The sequence below is a fragment of the Egretta garzetta genome, unplaced genomic scaffold, assembly GCF_000687185.1.
Source record: "Egretta garzetta isolate BGI_Z169 unplaced genomic scaffold, ASM68718v1 scaffold133, whole genome shotgun sequence".
In the NCBI taxonomy this organism is placed as follows: domain Eukaryota; kingdom Metazoa; phylum Chordata; class Aves; order Pelecaniformes; family Ardeidae; genus Egretta; species Egretta garzetta.
The window spans coordinates 2,402,462-2,423,945 of NW_009259111.1; the positions used below are offsets into that span (position 1 = coordinate 2,402,462).

The 21,484-nt window shown below is 36.8% G+C and overlaps 1 protein-coding gene across 1 annotated transcript in view; it reads left to right on the forward strand.

The window, feature by feature from the left end:
* The window catches only part of INSC (INSC spindle orientation adaptor protein), a 157,424-nt gene that overhangs the window by 93,700 nt on the left and 42,240 nt on the right, over positions 1–21,484 (forward strand). Inside the window, exons 4-7 of the mRNA XM_009635378.2 lie at positions 83–135; positions 1,788–1,911; positions 4,341–4,454; positions 10,113–10,238. Of these exons, the coding sequence (XP_009633673.2) occupies positions 83–135; positions 1,788–1,911; positions 4,341–4,454; positions 10,113–10,238 (417 nt within the window). The remainder of the gene's footprint in view (positions 1–82; positions 136–1,787; positions 1,912–4,340; positions 4,455–10,112; positions 10,239–21,484) is intronic.

The following is a 21,484-nucleotide window of genomic DNA, read 5'->3' on the forward strand; positions in this document are numbered from 1 at the left end:
AACAAGCCTTATTTTTAAAAAGCAACTGTGTGCATGGATATTGCTTTAAAACCACTTTCACTTTCTCTTTCTCCCTTTGCAGTTTGAAAAACTTTTAATAGACAAATGTTCAGAATTTACAGCATTCACGGAAAGGTAATTTAAATTTTCTAGCTGAAATATTAATTTTACAGTTTTATTACGTTGTAGAATTTCTAATGAGAATTACAAATCTACTAACACGCTCAAATGTTTGAACTAGGCCCCCACAGCTCTGAAAGGCTCTCTAAATGTTAGCCTCTGGTAGGTGAAGTGAGTTGCTTTTATCTAAACTGCATCCTAATGAAAGAGGAGATCTGCTGGTGTACAAAGAGCCTGGCATAGACACAAAGCTGTGTGCAAGTGGATTTGTCACTTTTAAACATCAAGGGAGAAAGTCTGGCTCTAATGATATCAGTGACAAAGTTTCCTTCGAGCTCTGTGGAGCCAAGATTTCAGCTGGTGTGAAAACTTAAGTTGAGAGACTGTTGTACTATGTGTTCCTGTATGCACGTATCCATGTATTAGTAAATCAAACCCAAATAAATACATGTTCCTTTAAATTGCGGTTGTAGGTTTACTTGCCTCCATGCACTCCATAATGCTGAGACTGCAAAATAAGAATCTCTTTATAATTCTGCTCGTGATATTTCCCCTGCCTAACACAAGTTATCCTGTTTCCTCCAACACAGTTCAATTGGTCTTTTTCAATTTACTTTAAACACTGTGTAAGTCATTCTGCTCAGGGGATTATCAGGGAAAAAGACACAATCTAATTATGAGGAAAGAACATTTCTTGAGCCCTGTTGCGTTTTGCCAAACTCATACAGCTCAGACTTTACTTTTATAGTCTACTATGAGGCACACTGATTTAATGAGAGCTCTCATCTCAGTGTCTGCCCCAAATCAGTCCTCTCCCTCCTTGTCTGTCTGACAAATGTTGATATAGGAGGGTGAAAGATGGGTAAGGCTGAAAAGGAGACCTACTGTGTAGATACACTGATCAACCAAACTACATCTTCCATTACACTGGTCTGCCTGGGTGGAATTGTTTTGACAATTCAAATAAATGCATTTCTGTGAGGAAGTATTAGTTATTTCATTTGAATAACATAAAATTTCCCATCTTTATCTTGTTTCTTCAGTTACAGCCAAGTATCACGGGTTACAGAATAGTTATACCATGTTGGTAGAGCTGCTGTATGTAATTTTTCTGCATAGAAGTCCAAATTTTACTTTTGAGTATGCTGTTTAAATTTAAATGAATGTGTGCCCAGATGAGTAAAATTCATTTTGGGTCCTTATCCTGCTATCATTAAATTATGACAAAGAAGGTAAAGAGAAGAAAATTATCGAAAGCACTGTGATCATGAAAGATGGATGGATATACAGAGCTGCAGATGAAATGCAGGCATCCTAGAGTTACTGTAACTATATGCATAAGTGGAAAATAGCAGAGTTACACTGGTATAAACAAAGCATCTGCAGCAAAATGTGGCCTGTAGTCTGTGAAGTAAATTGTGATCTCAAAATTATTCATTAATGTCCATTGTTGTCCTTTGGTATACTTACTATGTGTAGACAAAACTTTGATTGAAGTCTAGTGTGATTCTCATGGCACAGAGATAGTATCCTCATGTGAACAGTTGAATTCCCATTATATTCGCATTATTAACACAAGGCTCACCTGTGACTATCAGCTTGATAAAAACAATAGTTGTCTGTTGCATCCTTTTTCCTTCATCCTTTTCCTTTCTCTTTCTTTTCAGGTGCATACAAACTGAAGATGAACAGATACTGAAGTCCATGAAATCTTGTATTAATGAAACACTCACTACCGTTGCTCAGTATTTTGGCCAGTTAATAGAGCTGGTTTTAACGCACGAGGCACAGGTTAGTTTATAGTTTTTAAAAAAAAAAAAGTCTTTCAAAATTGTTCAATCTTGAGGGAAAGCATGCATTAAGAGGAGGATTATACTTACAGCTCTCAACTTTCAGCAAACTTATGAACAGTAATTCAAATATCTTGCAAAGAGATTTAGGCATTTATATTTTCAAATTCTCCAATAACTTCAAATCCCAAACATAATGATCTTGTTGCTCACTGTGTTACATACTTTCCCTAATAAGCCTCCTTCATTGCAAGGCATCTAATTTCTGGACAATATCTTGTTAATAAGACCTTTGGACACAGAGAAGACACTGCTTTTCTTTAGAAACCTTGAAAAAAATCTCTCCTATCTCAACTATTCTCATTAAAAGCTAATATATTATTACAGCACATGTGTTAACCAGTGTGTGTCTTAGATCATAAGATACAGCGTTGCGTACAGGTTATATGTGTGTGTGTGTGTTTAACCTTCCAGAAACAGTACTGTATCATTGCAGGCATGATGTATAGTTTCCAGTGGTGGTTAAATGTAGATACACAGAGTAATTAGGCTGAGACTAAAAATGCATTATATTTTTTCCATTAGACCATCCTTGAAATAGTAGCAACTTGCAAGTCTAACCAATCTATCCTTGCTTACACTGGTTTCTTTCTTGAATCTCATTAGTAATTCTTTTGCACCCTCTAATCTTCCTCAGATAAAAAAACCCCAAATGTAGTTATGCTCAATTAATTTGTCTATATTTTAGAAATCATGTTATGCTGAAATTTTATGTTGTCCCTACAGAAAAAGAGGAAATGAGAGGCTTAGTGAAGAGGAAATAGTTAAATAGGATTTGCTACAGTGCTAAACCAAAATTAATGTATGGTATTGGTTAAATTCTAATGTACCTTGATGCATTAAGATAGGAAAAAAAAAAAAAGTTGTGGCTCTTTCAGAAACATCCCTTATAGTTTTAAAAGATTATTGCTAGGAAGTGAGAATTTCCAGAATACATTTGCAGAATTACAGTCAAACTAACAAACTACTTACTAACGTGCTTTGGTTAGGATTTATGATAACTAAATGAAATGCCACATATGAGTTGAAGTGTGTAAATAAATTTATGTATTACAAATTCAGCGAGTGGTTGTTTTGATGCTTATTTTTTTTCATCAAAAAGCGGTTCTTTATTGTTAATAGTTCTGTCTTTGGGCACTTTGGCACCTATTGATGCACCTGAAATCCTAGTCGCTTTTTCTTTTAAGGGAGCAGAATTAACTTCTCTGCACCATCTCGTGTGTATTTATGTGGCTGAAGACTTAGATTAGAATTCATTAATGAAAACATTTTTAAGAACAGTTTTCTGAGCCATTCAGTCAGGCTGTGTGCCCACTTCTTGCCATACAACTGCATTGTCTGTGGGTAGTTTGCTGCTCTGGACTGGGCTAAGTGTCTGTGTGAGAGTCCAGAACTCCCAGCTTAAATCTATACTCAAGAGCTTTTTTTTTTCTAATTGGTGTATCAGGATTTTATTTAGGATAGGTTCATACAAAAATATGAACTGATAAGCTATGTCTTTTATGGAATATTTTTCTAAGGAGAGATGCTAAAGGTGGGAGAACACAACCTCTTAAAGGGAAGATAATTGAATTTTCTACTAGTAACAGTGTAAAATGTGGGATATTTCTTTGCACTTCTTTCGAAGTTGGATTAAATATAAAAATGCTTACCTTCTTTCTCCTAGAAAATATGATTAATGCTTCCTCTAGTGATTGCATGTACTTCTAGAAAGATTAAAATTAAATAAACTTCATATGCTTCTGACAGCTGTGTTTCTCTGTGAAGCTGCAATGGCACGCATGCAAAAGCAAGATAACTATTTACAGAGGAAAAAATATTTAATCTATTTCATCCACTGGAGAAATAATCTATATTTCTCTGTGAGAATTCCCTGTATTGGTCAATGACATTTTCTGGTAATACTAAGAATAGTGATGAACCCAGAGCATTAGAAAGTAGTGTGAGAAAGGGTATAGCAATATTCCTTATAAATAAGGTAGAAACCTTGTGATACAGCTTCAGCACTAGGACAGTTAGTTGACTTCTGAAAATTTTAGTTCAATCCCAGGCCAAACCCAAGAATAAGTTACCAAATAGCTGAAGAGTTCTGTACGGAATGTTCTCTCACACATACCCGTTCTCTTACTCTATTTGTGTTTATTTTAAAATATCACTATTCTTGGTTATATCTATTCAAATGCAGTGATAGATGTGTTAGTATTACCAGTTTGACTCCTGCCCCCCATGTTTTTCTTCCTTTTCTTTCTCAGGGAGAGACGGAAGATGATATGGATTAAATGAGCTAAACGTTCTACTCCTATCTTATCTTTAAATGCAACTCTAATGCTTTTCATTGGAAGTAAATGATGTTTATTTTATGTCACACAGAACCTGCTGAGACAAATAGAATTGTCGGATAGTGTGTATATCACGGAGTCGGCTATTAGTAGTTTATTCAGCCTTACCCAGGAGGGTGCTCATCTGTGCCGTATCATAGCTAAGGTAAGGGGACTTACAGATTAATCCAAAGTAAACAAGTAATACAAGTGAGTTATTTTACTTAACACAGTAGATGCTGCAAGTTTTAAAATGTACAGTACAAAACGAAATTCTGTATTTCAGGAGACTATTGTTCTTTAAGCTAGATTACAATTTACTCTGAGAAAGTATTTTTTTCCTTTTTTGCTGCTTTTTGCAACCCTTTCTTACTTACAATTATCCTATTACATTAAAAAAGAAGGAAATAAAGGTGCAACACCCCCCGCCCCCCAATCTTTAATTCAATAAAACTCAGTGCCTATGCAAGCAACTACAGTAGGATGGTAAGCTCCAACAGGCTTCCAGACATTGCTTCAACTACAGTTGTCTTTGTGCCACCTGATGTATTACCATTCCCTTCAGCACCTTGGGCATTTTTTTTAGTGTCTCTCCTGACAGTACTTTTTAAGTAGCAGCCGCAGAAGTGGAGAGAAACTTTACAATTGGCCATGCATATGGCTGACAAGTACGCAGAGAAACAGCAAGGCTTTTCAGCCGTGTGCACAGAGGAGATTAGAGATATTATTAAAGATGTAATTTTAAAAATACTTTGCATCCATTATTTTCCTTTTACAGAGGAATGTCATTACAGTTACTTCTGGCAGCGTGTGTACTCGTTCACTGAGTAGTTGATACAAACTTTTGGTATAAATGAATCATTCCACCAAGATCATGATAACTGGCAATCCCTGCAGAGTTTGTACCTTTGAGGACACTTGGATCTGGAAAAGTGAGAAAGGCAGGGCATTGTGTGATGCCGAGGATAGGATAATCACATCTACAGTGTATATGGAAAGAAGAAAACCTCCTTTCCCACGCTTCTGCTTGTGGAATGGTGTGCTGATCCTTTGTCCGGCTCAGAGATGAGGTTAAACAGCATCATTTAAATAATTTTACTTCTGATCTGCCTTTAAATGGATGTTTGCACCATAAAAGGTACTGCACTGTTCTGAAGGCTGTGAATGAGGTAGACTTGGAAATGTGTAGTGGATCCTGGCAACAGCCTGGGAGGTTTAATTTTTTCTAAATTGATATTTGAGCTCCACTCAGTGGTATCCAAAAACAATGTTAAAATGTTGAATATCGAGGAAGTGCAGAACTAACAAACTGAGGAAAATTGGTTCTGTGCTTTTTATCACTGTGTGAATTCCATAACAGTTTCATTTAGCAGAAGTAAAGTCTCGCCTTCCATAAATCGCTAAATTAATTTATTGCTAAAACCTGGATGTGTTACAGGTTTACAAGTGAGGAAATGCATGCTCTTATGCAAAGAACCCTAAGTGGCATTTGGTTGCCAAATTACAGCAGTGATTGCATCATCTGTCTTATGTGCCTGTTTCCTCTGTGCACTGTGAAATGCGCTTGTCCTGACTCACCATCAGCCTTCACCCTCTGTATTGCCTGTTATCTGCATCAGCGAGCAAGGTGCTGAATAGCACCCACTCATTAAGAGGGTGAGAATGGATTCCATTTTTGCAAAGATCTCAATCTCCCACAGATACAGAAGTTCCCTTGAGACTTTTCATTATCTTTGTAAAAACTAGTTTAAAGTCAAAGCTCAACAAATTTGTTTACGTAAACTTGAAGTCTTACACTCCATGAAAATGTGTGATCTTGTGGAACCCTGTTGTTAGCTTTTTTCCTATCCCAAGCTATAAATTACAACCCTAAAGCACACCAAAATCCTGGATATGCAAAGAACCACGATAATACTGTAAAGCTACAATATTATAGGAACTGGTTTCTCACTTTACATTTTGGTAAGGGTTTCAGTCTTTTCTCTCCCTCACTCTACTCTCCTGCCAATATTAAAAAAGGCTTTGAAATGCTAATCCCCCATGCTGAAATGTCACCTGTAATTTTATTCCACCTGGAGGCATCTTCAACTTTTTTTTTTAGCATGTAACTTTGTAACCTGCTGTGAAAGGGTCATGTCGCTGACTCACTCTGGCAGCCAGCTCGTACTTCTCACTACCTGTCAGCAGTATAAAAACTAGGATCTCTAACACAAATGAGTAGTAGCGAGGGCAAGATAAGAAATGAAGGGAGAAAGCCTAAATAACAATAATAATGAAAATCCTTGAATTCAGAGCCAATAGAATAACCAGTGTTCAGCTGTGAGTTTCAAACCATAATATGTAGCGTTCATCTACAAGCAGCTGTACCAGTGGCAGCATAATGGAAACTCCACTAGTTCACACAATTTTAAAAGCAAAAAGAGAAAAGGAGGAAATGAAGAGCCAAGTAGAATATTAATTACAACTACCAGGGAAAATTTTTAGTCAGGTTTCTGTCTGCAGCTCTTCCCTACCTTTGGAACCAAATGTTGCTAAACCACTCCTCTGTCAAGTTTTATGACACATAATTAAACATCAAACAATGTGACTAACTTGCTGTATCATTGTCTGGGGTTGCACTGCAGGAACGTAGTCGCAAAAGTCTTTTTTTATTACATTATGGATGTATGGATTTGATGGATGGACTGTTTGCTGCATGAGGAATTGGCTGGATGTCACTTGAGCACTTGTCAAAAATTAACATTACTAGAAGTAGGCTGGTTCTAAAATGATTCTGCTTTGTAATGACCAGAAGAATTGGCAAAAATCAGTTCCAGGTTTACAACAAATAAGTGCTGGGATACAGTGGTACAGGAAAAAAAAAAGCCTTTGTTAATAAATCCATTTCACTGATGATGATTAGAGTCTAATACCAAGTGTATTGAACTCTGTGCTATAATGATGGTCTCCTAAAAGAGAGAGAGAGGCAGAAATGATAATGAAGGTAGCCATACCTGTTGATCACACCCTCCTTTGGAGACTGACCATTTGAGTTTCAAATGGATGTGCAGCAAATTGCTTGCTCTGAGAAGCTTCTAATACATCTTGGCCTCACTTTCTTTGTTACATCAGTTCCTTTTCTAGCAAGTATTTACTACGAAGATTTCTTCAGAGACCATCTTTCAAGCTAATTATAAATGTTGTCCTCCATCATGAGGAAAGGCTTGATGAGAATTCACGGAACTTTGATTCATTATGGGCTGAAACTGCAAAATATTACACCTTAGAGTTGGATGTCCTTTCTCTCCCCTCTTTATTCACTCCTCACTATGCACGGTGGAGCTTTTTATATTCATGATCTCCTTCACATAATTTTTGTGATTGTCTTTTAGGTGATTTTGTTATCTACTGCTAGCCCTTCTGAACAGAAGCTCAGGGATATCTTCAGGAAACTGAATGCCTATTAATCCAGTATAGGAGAGAAGTAGGTCATCAAGTAGTAAAGCAAGTTCTCTTTTTCAGATACTGCTTTTTGAGTATGTGAAGCCTGTCTCAAATGAAACTTGAATTACAGCAAGAGCAGCATGTCATGTGTTATTTTGGCATTTCCAGTTTTTGACCAAAAGATTGCTAAGGATAAATAACAGCATGATTAGACGTACCGGGAGCTTTGGGAAATGTGCAAGTTAATCTCCAAAGGAAGCAAAGCTCAGTGCTGTTATATTTCTTTGTCCGAGTGGTACTGTCTACCCCTTTGACCAATTTATGTGTATCCCTGTCAGATGGAATAGTTTTGTCAACATTGCAAAAGATACAGGGGACAAATCTTGAAAAAGGTGAATAAATTCTGGGAAATGCTGAGATCTCTGTGAGGGGAGTATTTTTGACAAGCCACAGAATCAGGCTCAGTATTTCCTACCTATTCCGTATTTCACTTTTTCACTTTCAGCTCTCTAGGTTCATTACTTGTGATCAGTATTTTACAGCTTGGTAATGACATAGAGGGCACAAAATGAACAGTTTAGATCTCCTCCTGGCAAATGCAGTGATAAATCACTTCCTGTCCGTCAGAGGCAAAAGCAGGGCACCCATTTGTCACACAGAAAGCTTGAAGCAAATGTGCCAACTTCACTTGAGCTTTACTAGTGTTGTCCACAAACTTCTGCTTATTATGACTACAGCAGAGAATCAGATCATTTCTGATTCCACTGAACGGTGGGGAATTTAAAACTGATAACAAAAAAAAAAAAAAATCCCAGTTACCTTAGGTTTGGGGACAACAATGTAATAGCTTTTTTCTGTATTTTTCATAGATAATTTAATTACTGCTTGTGTGAAATATCAAAATTCTTTTGTGGAATGAAAAATATGACTGAAACTTTTTTGTTACTGTACTTTTTTCATTTTAGTGGCTCAGAAATATCTTTCTGCAGTAGGCTATATATAGCAGTACTAGATATAAAATAACTTATACAGATACATGTGCACTTCTTATAATTCCATAAATAAATTTTACTCGTATCAAACCTAAGTAAAGTTACTGTTTTCACTGATCTCACAGAAATTACATATATTTGTGCAAAATAGTTCTATGCAAAATGTCTGTCTTGAAAGAAATAAATATAAAACTTCTATCTTGAAAACATATTGAGATATTAATTTTGGTAATATTTTTGTTAGACTGAACTGATAGCTTTGCTTGCTCTATTATTCTCTACTCTATTCCAGCAGAACTAGTACAAAAATGTAGAATTTTGAAAATTAATGAAGTCTGTAATTGTAGTCTGGAGGTTTTATGTCACTGCAACCTTGAACTTTCAAATAACACAAATGGTTGAGCAGAAGAAGATTATTTCTGTGAATCTGAAAAATATTTTTATATAGAGGCCACTGAAACAGGCTTAAAAAGAACAGTGTATATTACACTTGGTCCATGATTCCAATGTTTTTTAATTTACCAGTGTAATCTGAATATTTTAGTCTAAGATCTTTCATCTGTTGTTAATATTTTATATGCTTGCTTCTTCATTGTATGTCTGCTTTTACATTATGTAAGTAGTCTATGTGATGGCATGATGTTTTTGAAATGTGGTGCAATCCAAAAAAAACCCCACCACATGAAGTGCATATATTGTCGGTATTTATTTATATCTTTCCATTCATTATGTGAACTTAGCTAACACTGGTACGTTTACAAGCTGTGTTGGAAATTATTAAGGATAGCTACCGTGAGGATGTATATGTTCTCAAATCTTTGTCATTATTGCCATATTTAAAGAAAAAAGTGTAGGAGTGCAAATTCTATGTATGATCTATGAAGATATATGGATTGTATCTGTATAGAAATTGACACCTGTTTCCACATAATTTTCAGTAGCTCTTCAACCATATGACCTTTTCTTTCATGTTTTAGCATTAAGTAAATATTGTATGAGCTCAGAAATGTAGAGGAATGGGAAATATATGCTGTCAAAAATCTGTTGTAACTACTAGCATATGGTTGAACTGCCAATTAAATGTCATTCCAATTGCTACCTATTGATAATTCCTTGTAATTTTTGCATGAATGTAAAGTTTAATTTAAATTATGCTTGTAATTGGTAGAAGTCAATCACTTAAGCATACCTCCCACTGAGGCTTTATTACTTTTTTATCACTTAGGGTATAAGCATTAATCAACTTGAGTTCTCTGTGTGAGCTTAACATCCTCTTTGGTGGTGTGATGATAGCTAATTTGGGTAAATTAATAAAGGAATCTGCCTCCTATCCCAATCTCAATTAAATAGCAGGAAAACGTTCAGTACTGCTTTTCTGATTTCTTTTCTTTTTTGGTTTTTGCCTGCAGGAAGGAGGTGTAGTTGCTCTCTTTAAGATCTGTCGCCAGGATTGTTTCAGGTGCCTTTATCCCCAGACGCTGAGAACATTGGCATCCATTTGCTGCGTAGAAGAGGGGATGCACCAGCTGGAAAAGGTAGGGCACTTCAGTATTCTTTACTGACTGCACATTAAAACAGAGAAGTCCTGTCTTTGATCTCTTCTAGGAATTGATCACTTGGTGCTGCTTGATGCTGTTCTCCATGCTATGTTCACTTTTTCTGGGCTGAACATATCTTCAGTCTTTACAAAATTAGTCCCAGCAATAAGATTATGCTATTCAGTTGCTCAAACAAATAATTTTACTAAGTGGGATAATTTTCATAGAACAGGTATATACGTTAGTGACTACATCAGAAAACTAGGGAAATTATAATTCCTGGACTCTCTGAAGTGTTTGTTCAGCAACTTGAATGTTTGAAATAACCCTTAAGAGAAAGAAAGCTTTATACCTCTTTAAATCCTTTTCTAATGCTCAGGTAGGGTACCTGCTTGTGGTACTGCAGTAACTTGTGAGAGCTGTAATTGCACAGACAGAATTTGGACATGTAGAGCAGTTAGCCGATAGAAAAATGTGTCTGCTAATCAGCAACAAGTGTCATAAAAGCCAATTTTAACTGGGATGGCAAACATCAAAACATTATCCAGATAAAATTATATCAACTGCTTAGGCTCCATTCCTTTCTCACTCTCACTACATACGCCTGTGTTTTGGAAAATTAACACTTCTGGTCACTAAATCATGATCTCATCCTTTGTATTTCATAAAACAGTCATCTTCCACAGCTGAATAATGGCCTCTTCAAGTTAATGATAAATGATTTCACTGCCACTTTACATTGACGTATCTTGTAATTTACTGCCCAGAATTCAAGCAAACTGTGACAGAACATCTGCAGCAAAAAGCAAGTCTCTGAGCTTACAGTAAATGAAGATGACTTAAAATTTTTTTTGTACATAATGCTAGTTCAGACTGACACCAGAATCAGTCTAAAAGGATCTTTCATTATGTCCACTATAATAGTGGAATTAATAGTCAGAAATGGAAAAGATTGATTCAACTCACCTGGTCCAATTCCTGGCAGCATCAACATGCATTTATTGTGGCCCATATCAAAGCTGATGAAACAGGAGTCCTAGAAAAAATGATAATTCTTAAGCTCATATGTCTTTGATCTACTGTAATGTTGGTCACAGGTAAAATTGCTCAGGGTAAACTGTGTCACAATCAGGACTGGAGTAGGGTTTAAAGGATTTTTAACTGAAATCCCTACAGTTGCTTCCAGTAGTTAATTTTTCATCTGGGCCTTCAATTCTTAAATCACACCTTGGCAAATCCAAAGTCTGCAACATGAGGGGCTGGACATTAATCCTACTCACCTGACTGAACAGACAGGTTTAGGGCAGGATTTGGCTCTCAGTTTGTCAACTTCTTTGCCTGCAACTGTGTTGCTGAGGATCCGTATGTTATGTGGGTCCAGTACATGCCTGGGTTTCTGGTGGAGGAGAATGGGATATTTCACATACCAAAAGAAACAAAGAAATAATAGCTGCAAGGAGGTTAATGTCCCTCCAAGTGCTAGTGGAGGTTAAACAACACAGGCCAGTACCATGCTGTGTTATCTGTAAATAATCTATCAGCTGATGATAGCCCAGGTTTGCCAGTTTATAGAGCTGAGGAAGAAGGAAAAAAGAACAAGAAACAAGAAAGTTTTACTACTCTTTGTACTCTTTTTTCACCCTTCTTGTACACCTATTTAGAAGCAACAAGACGTTCTGACCTTAGGGAATCAATGGAAAGTGCATGGATCAGATGACCAGTGTTCTGATGTGAACAGTACTCCAGTTTTTTATATTGTCTTCTTTAAATAAGAATGATTTTTCTTTTAAAATTTGAAGTATTCTTTCAAAGAACAAAAAAGAGAGTTATAATATTAGCCTTCCTACTGTTACAGAAATTATCATAGGACTTCTTATTTGGCAGAAAGAGTGGCTTCTATTACCCAACTAACTACCTGGGTTGGTGGTGAAGCATTTAATTTGCTCTAATGTGAATATCATTATGCCACCTAGTGCATTAAAACATCAGTGCAATTTGAACTTGATTTTTAATGACAGAAACTTCATTCAAATAAATAAAGCTTGGCCTCCAAATAATTCAGATTGGGTAATTCAAGATAAAAAAAAAAAATTAAAACCCCCACAAACTCCAAACAAACCCCACCCCCTCTATTTTTCAATTAGATTTCACAACTATTAAAGTGTTTAAAAGACCACTTGAAAGAAAGCAGCAAGACCTACCATTTCTAATGGAACTTTTTTCTGGGAGGTGAACTAAAAGGGGGTAGTATACTTCCTGCAGTAATTGCAGTGCTTAATTGCTAAAGACATTAGGAATATTGTTTATTTATCCAATGCCCTTTGATCTTGCCAATTCAGCAGCAACACAAGAAGGTAACAAGAACGTCTGTGTTAATGTAGATGGTTATTTAGAAAGCAAGCAAGGAAGTCAGTAGTTCACAGGAGGCAATCCAAGTAGAGTACTTCATTTTTCTTGGGTTTTAAGATACTTGAATACTAGGCTTTCCTTACAATTAGTGCAAATTTAATGTGAATGATGTTATGCTGGGTTTAAACCATTTGTCTTGAGTGAATTTTTGGATTGCAATGTGGAAATACTGTCCTCATTTACTAATGAGGGAAAGTAACAATTGAGTGCTCATTTTTAAAGATGTAGAAAATGTCCTATTTTAAGCAAAAATATTTTCCTCTTTTTTTAAAAAAAAAAAAAATTCTTGTTCTTCCAAGTCATGCATCTTTAAATATACATCTGCACTACTCTCTTACCAGCACACTTGAAAAAGCCTTTATTACTTTTTCATCATCTTGATAAACAAGCTGATCTTTGTTCTAATTACAATGACCAAGTAGTTGTTGCAGTGACCAGCTTTTACTCTTGTAGATGAATCTAGTTGGCTGTATGTACAATAATGCAGAATCAGTCGGTTAAAACGCCAGGTTTAGAATAGTTAACTATTTCAGTTGCAAGTACTTTACTGACTTTTGAAAAGGTACTGTTACTTTGTTGTATATTGAACTACAGAGCTCCAGGAACTCAGCAGTAACAGAGTAGTCAGGTAATTATAGTAGAAAGATAGTGAAGAAATAGCTTCATTTTGTGACTGAGGACCATGTGTAAATAAATGTTGTTCTACGAAACCTGTGCTCCACAAGTGGTAAATTTGGTGCTTCAAGCTGCTTATGAATGTCTGGTTGTTTAGTACACTTCATAAACTTCATAAGCCACTGTGACACCAGCAGGGTTTGAGATCATTCTTTGGTCTCAGCTATCTGATCAGTCCCACTTCAGAGACGAGCGGAGAGACGCTGGAAAAGCAATCAGAATTTTCCTCCTTTGTATTATTCCTGTAGCTGCCTTTCCCTGTAACCAAGAGAGCTTTGTCATCTGTGTCTTGTGGCACTTGAGCATGCAAAGTTTTTAGGAGAAAGCTCACTGCATCAGAAAGGATGGTTATTCTTGATCTAGGCATTCCAGAGTTTATGCAGAGACAATATATAGTGCAGGTAATAGATAATACAGAAAATAGCTAAAATAGATAAAATTGCTAAAACCAGAAGAACTGAAAGGAGTTTGAAGGGAGGTGAGTGTGAATGCAAACTGAAGAACAGTGTTACTGCTGCACATGCAGACCTGTTTGTGTGTTCAGCCCTGAGGTTTAGGACTTCAGTGTGTGCTTTGAGAACCTAATTCACCTCAAGGGTTCCCATATAGGAAGGAATGTTCAAGGCACAGAGTTGGTAAAGATTAATGTGTGCATTTCATGAAACAAGATAAAAAAAAATCTTGATTGTCTGATAATGTACATCCTTCAATTTACATTAGGAATATCTGTACTTCAGATACCATTTTCATTGTCAAGACACATAAAACTTAGCAGATATTGTCTTCAACATGAAGCAACCTTGCCTGGAAAAAGGGTTTGTATTTGAATACAATCATACATCTTTAGCACATTGTTTGCCTAAAGCAGTTCTTCAGCCCTTTCCCTTCCTGAGGCTGCACTTGGTCCTTGTTTGCAGAGCTCTCAGAACAGTGTCTCCTCTACATATGCTGACATGCAGCCTCATTAAAGTCTAAAGACTGTGGCAGTTTCTCTGCTTCAGGTCTGTCCGTACAATGCTTGTTGTCAACTGGTGCTTAGAAGGCATGGCTTTCCAATTTTTGCCCTGTGCTGAAGCTCAGTTGTGTGGTTTTCACTGAGGCAAACTTCCTGATGCAATAAAAGAATTGCAGAGTTAGTTTAGAAATAAATAGCAAACATAGTGCAATGTGCTGCAATTTTTACTGTGCATGTGAAGCATTATTACATTAAAAAGCTGCAACTCAGCTGGGACCTATTTTAAGGCTCAGCTGCCGCAAACCCATAATGATTTATACAAATAGTCATTCAACCAGCTGCCTAAATATTAACACTGTGCAGTGTATGTTTACTTATGCTATTTAAACTACTCCAGAAAGCGAGACACCTGGAATCAACTCATTAAGAGAAGATATTCCAGAGAGACTGGTGACAACTGTTGTTACTCTCATTAATAAAACCTTCTTTTTAGCAAATGACACAACTTTTATCACTGTGCTTTAAGGAAAATTGTCTAGGTATAGATTATAAATTGCTTTGAATCTTTCATGTAAAGCACACTATACCAAATCACTTACCTCCACAAAAAGAATCTGAAGAAGAGGGAAACAAGCACAAAGTGTATGATTTTTATGGTTGGGAAACTGTATGAATTTCATGACAACTTCTTAAACATGAATGACCTAAGATCTATTGTTCACTATGAACCCAGTCTGATTTTTAAGAACAACCATGATCTTACACACAATAATAATTTCTGCATGACAGGGATGTAGTCTGTCAATGATATATATGAAAAACAAGCTTTTGGTGGGAATTAAGTAAAACGCTTATTACAGAACCTGCAGCTGAAATTTATTCATAGCTTTTGGGTAAATGTGAGCTGATTACTTCATTCAGCTCTTAACAACTTTGAACTTTCAGTTTCAATCATTAACCTCAGTCAAAACGAGGGAGTAACTTTATTTCAGATGAAGTGTATGTGTTGCCTTAAATCTCAGCTGCTAAATCCACTAAGTTTCCTGTAGCTGTAGGGTGAGAGACAAGTGAGAGTTATGGAGAGGGCTTTGATTATGAGAGCTTGGATGGCCTGACATGAGGTTACAGTCACCACTTCTAAAATCTGAACACAAAAGTTATCTGATGGCCTGTGGATTTCATTGTCACAGCATGTGAATGCTGCACAATCTTGAATGTTTTTATTTTCATAATACCTGGTATATGATGGAAATAACTGTACCATACAGGAGATCACAAATTTGCCTGGTCTGAGCGAACTGTATAGCTGTCTTCATATTTGAATATTGAAATATAAAATACCAGGGGAAGCAAAACATTAGTAATGGTCTCTTAGAAAAGGTGTGTGAGATTGCCAGTGATTTGGAAGGAGATGCCCATAGGTCGCTACATTTAAAAGCATGCCTGAAGGTTGTTTGCTGCTTTTAAGTGCAAGAGTAGCATGCAGCTGTCTGAGAAGCAGTGAAATGTTGATTTTTATTATGGCAAGTTAAAGGCTTATTCATGGGTCTTCCAGCACTGAGAAAATCTCGGGAAGTGCGGAGGTCTGCCTCAGCCTGTTAGCCTCTCACTCTGCAGAGAAGAACTTTGTGCTAAACTTTCTTTTTTTCTGGTTAATGTATGAAAAATTCTTATGGCTTACTTCAGTGGTTTGGCACACAGTTTCAGAACAAGGGATTAGATGGGCCTATAAAATGATAAAAATTAGATAGGTATTTTATTCTAAAATTAGTTGAATTAAAGAGCTTAAAATATCAAACATTATTTTTTTAAGAAAAATATTTTAAATATTCTTTAGGTCTCAAAATTTAGTTTTAATTCATGGAAAGTAAAATTTCATGTTATTCTGTCTGCTGAGTGAGATAGGGCAAGGCTGGGTATTAATAGCAAAATAAAGATCTTTTAGAAGTCATTAGAAAGGGATAAGTTGTTGAGGGACCCTTCTCTTGTCTCTTTCCCACAAAAACAGGTAATATGCAAAGCTATAATCCTTTCCGAGTTTTTCATGTGTCATGTTGACAAATACATTCTCAACACTGTTTTGTGAAGGGGAATATCATTCTTGTTTGTTGCTCAAAATAGTGCTTGTGAAGCTTTGTGGATGGGAAGAGACTAGAAACTTTCTTTCTGAGTGCTTAAAGCCACAGGGCACTGGCTTGTGTGCTAAGAGCATGTGAGATGATTTAGATGGAAAGAGTTCAAGTGATGTGTTCCTTTTACAACCCTTTGGCTGAAGAGTCAACTCTTCTGGTTTGCATAATTCACTTTTCTCCATCAGAGAACACTGTGTTGGCTCATCTTCCATGACTGTTTGTGGCCAGGCCTTGAAATCACACTTGAGAAATGAAAAACAGTAAGCAGGAATGGATAAAGAGATTTCTGTTGTTCTGAATTTTGAGAGAGGAGGATAACCTTTAAAAGACTATTTCAGGCAACTTCTGACATGCAGTGCAGAGCAAACCGAGACTTGGTGTCATTGATAGCTGGAGCTGGGAACTGTGTCTCGCTTGTCACTGGGTAATTGTGTAGGTCACAGGAGAATGAAGAGCTACAGTGAGACAGAAATATAAGTCAACCTTAAGGAATAGTGCGGGGAACATTTTCAAAAGCAGCTTTTCACATAGCCTTTTTGATAACCAGGCAAATCTATTTCAGTAGCTGAGTTTGTGGTACAATTAGATAATGTAAAGTTCTAGGCTTGCAGCTCTTTAATTTACTGGACACTTCTTCTCAGTAATGCTGTTTAATTAATTGGCAGTGAAAAATTGCTGGGTTTGGCAAATTACATTTCTGTCAAAGCCCCTGCAAGATTCATTAAATCATATCCAAGAGTGCAGGAATTGCCCTTCCTCAACTGCTGGCTTCGTATCTATTAGGTGGTGTTTCAAGTTTTACCTCCTGATTACACAGCTATGTATACATAATTAGAAAATGCAGCTTCTTTCAGCACAATCCCGGGCAAGTGCAGCGAGACTTCTTAGGTTGTTGCAGAGTCTGACCATCTTCAGATGCGACAGGCTGCAGTTCTAGGGCAAAATGCTTTGGAAGTCATGGAAGGGACGTGTTTCTGAGTACTGAAAAGCAGTGTTGAAAACGTGTTTAAAAAAAACACTCCCCAACACCCCAAACCCAACAATAACAACAAAAACCCCCCAACCCAACTGGTGGCTAATCTCTGCAGTATCATTTGGTCTGTTGAAAACCTTCTGCCAGTTACACAGCAGATTAAAATTTGTTTGCTTTATGGTGGTACCCACTTTATCATGCAAAGAAAAAAGCAAGGGTTTTTTTGATGGTCTTATTATTCAAGAGACTTGGAATTGAATAAAGACAGACATGTTAGTGCAGGATTATGGGGCATTGCCAGATCTCTGTAGGAAAAAAGTATACACAAAATGCTTTGGCTGAGGTCACTGCCATTATTCCAATTCTGTTAAAATGACTAATTAAATTATGGTGGTTGTGTTGTTGTAGCCCTGATGGTCTAAGGAGATATGTATCAGTTGCTCTAATAAAAGATATTACCTCTCCTTACAAACCTTGCTTCACTTTAATCATATTATAGATTTTAGAAGAGGGAGAAAGGAGCCAGAAAGCGTAGCACTAAAGATAAACATTTTGATAATACTGGTAAAATAGGACAATGTGAGACTTAGCTAAGGAGTTGGTGAATAGCTGCCGTTTGGAGGACACAGATTCTGTTCTTTATTAGTGGATCCTCATTTAGGTATCAGGCCTGGCCTAGACTCTGCAAATATATACACATGCACTTAGCCTTAAGCACGTGAGTGATTTAATTTAAAAACAGGAGAACCACTATGTGTTAAAAATGTCAACAGAGATGCACATCAGTTGGTCTGTTCATGATTGAGGTTTCAGACTGCAATAAATGTCATAGAATAAGTATTCGTTTGGTGATCACTGAACACATAATGCTGTGGAACAAAGCAAAACTTTCAGTCAGATCAAATCAGTACAAGACATTTTTGACAAACCTTGTCTGTCTTTTCAATAAGAGGCACAGCAGGCAGTCTATGAATTGATATATAAATCTATCTATAAATTGATAACAAAAGCACAAGCTATTTTCTAACCCAACAATGAACACTTTAATTCTTTTGCCTTTAGAATGAGTTCTTTCATGTCACCCATGGATTTAGGCTTTGCTTCCCTTTGTCTTGTGCTTAAAATGGCATGATGCTTCAGCATGGATCTGTGATAATATTTCCACATACAAAAATTTTGTAAGAGTCAAAGCAGCCCTGTTTATCCAGGTTTTGTCACATTTCAGTAAGACATACTGTCCTGATTTTGGCTGGGATAGAGTTAATTTTCTTAACTTTTTTCTAATCAGGAGAAGGCATTGCGGTGGCATTCAGGTATTATCAATGATGTGCTAAGAGCAGATCTTGCCACTGCTGTGTTGTATTTTTTTTCATGGCTCCAGAGTGGTGTTCATGCAGAGAGCTGATAGAATGAGGTGTGCTTTGGCATTTTGTTCCCCAATACGATGCAGTCACTGTAGGAGGAACAACCTCTCTTCCCATCTATGCCTCAGCTCTGTCTTTTTACACACCTCTATTTTTTTAGCTGAGGTGCAGAAGAGTAAGCATCTTCAGATTTGTTTTGTCTTGTTTTAAAAAGATAAGTTTCTTTGAAATGGATTTTGAAAGCTGAAAAGTCCTGAGACTATGCCAGGTTACTGAGGTGCACACTTCAATGTGCAAGATCAAATTGGAGCAGTGCCTGTAGATTGCCATTCCCTCCAACTTCATTTTGAAAATTTGAACTGGTGCCAGGTTACCACTCTGCACTTGTTTGGCTCCCATATAATTTACACATGGTTTTTGCAGTCAGTTATGTTGGTATTTTATGCTATCTATTGATTTTATATTTCACTAAGTATTTTATTTAAAGCACTCTAAATAGCTCTAGATTTATGTCTCAAAAGTCAAGATGTTAAGAGAATTTTATAAATGAAAAATAATTTGGAAATCACCAGATGATGATTTTTCTGTAATGATTTAAAATATTGCTTAAAGCAATGATAGTGATCAGGGCAGCAAATGATCCATGAATGACGTCTGAAGGAACAGAAGCCAACACATCAAATGACAGGTGGGTTTTCCCTACCTAATAATAATAATAATAATAATCTATCAAGCAAATTTAATTTTAAGATGAAAGAAGAAGCTTACTCAGCTCCTAAACTGAAGGCAGAGATTAATGAGAATCAATTGAAGCATTTAAAAAGAGAGCTATTTTGGACCTCAAATATTCCTCCTGTCCCTGATAGAGGCAGAAAAGAAACTGGAAAGACATGGCCTTACAGAAAGACCTGTCAGATGAGCAGCTTTCATAATTCTTCTCACTCGGCAAGAAACTGTTACATTGCATATCTGCATTTGTATCCATACGTAAACACACATACTGAATGTCCTTACATTGTACGCATTAAATAGCTGCAGCCACAATGAAGTGTGAGGAGAGATAGGGGTGAAAATACTTATTAAATGAGACAGACACATTTGATAGCTGCCCCCTCACAAAATCTCTGCTGGAATTAGATGCACTAGCCTAACTGACCCATCCTGCTGTGGACATCATGACTCAGTATTGTTGATGATTTTTGTGACTCATTAGAAAAGTCCAAAGAGTTTACTGCTCAGAGCCTCTGTTTCTTGTTTGGATGACCTTCGAGCTTGCTTAAAATCCCACTGATTTCAGAGACCTCTGCAGGAAGAAAAGTGTACCCACGTAGATTTGGTTACACAACAGGGATTTAAATGCCTTTGGAGCCTGAGAATTCAGTACTAGAATTATTTTCCCTTCTGCCACATTTATTTTCCTGCCTGAATTGACTACAGCTCTTGAAGTTTTCTAGTGCTCTATGTGGTTTCTTTGTACATCTGTTCTTGCTTGCATAACATTAACTTTCAAAACTTTTACAGACATTTAATTCTGAAGGACTGAACTCTCACAGATTCACATTACTAAAAAGCAAAAGGAGAAAATCCTTTCTTCATTCATCTAACTGCAGCTATGGAATTTCTCACTTGTATAAAACTGCACTTACAGAAGTACTGAATGACCAAGCCCCTCAAAAATAAAAAATAACTTCTGGTTCCAGGTGATTTATATTCCTTTTCTTTGGGGAATGCCAGTGGAAACAGATAGCTCTGTGTGTTCCACCTGCTGGAGCGTTTAACTCATCCATAAATGAGCTGATCTCAGTCATCCTGAGGAAAACATGATGGAGGCTGCTAGGCAAAGTGACTGGCTTACTTTGATCTCATAATGAATATTGGTTGGCTATTGGGGTGAGAATCAGGGCTACAGAAAATTGTTTTTCCTCACAAGAACATCTGTATTCTGAGTTAGCTTCTCAGCTTGACCACTTCCTTGGGCTTGTTTTTCTAGTAGTAGCTCAAACTAGTGAAAAACATAAACCTCAGCTTATGTTCAACTTAGACCTTGGCTCTTTTCCAAAACTGCTTTTGTCATTCTTGTAGTCCCATGAGTGTTACTACCCTTCCTTGGGTTCAACATGGGGTTAACAAGCCTCTTGCATCACAGCACTTATCAGTTTTCACACTTGCTTCAGCAGTGAGGCTGTAAGGGTCCTGCTGTGATGCGGGGTTCAGTGCAGGTGTAAGTTAGGAATCTTTTCTAGCTGCAGGTACCAAAAAACCTTTGCAAATTGGGTCTTAGCAGCACTCCCAAGATGCACAATCTCTAGATACTGTTACTGAGAGGGAAATTCACAAATGTGTATTTTGCAAAATCTCATTTTATACGTAGAGGGTTGTTTATGGTTTTTGTTTGCTTTCACCTAATCTTTGCCAAAATTATGTTCAAAATACATGGGTCAAAAAATTTTCTCTTTCCTCCTCTCCAGTACCTATCACTGCAACAAAGTGAGAAAATGCTTTGCAAAACAGGGAAAAGGTACATATGGGGAAACTTTTTTGTAACAACTTTGACCAGTTCTAGCACTGGCCACTATTACTTAAACTTTCTACCAGTAGATTTGCTTGGTTCAAATGAGCGCTTAGCAGTTTAAGTTTCTCACCCAAACAGCATTATATAAACACAAAACTATCTCAGGGTTCTTCTGTCAGTTTTGGTATAGACTCTGTTGCATGGGCCAAATGCTAACAATTGC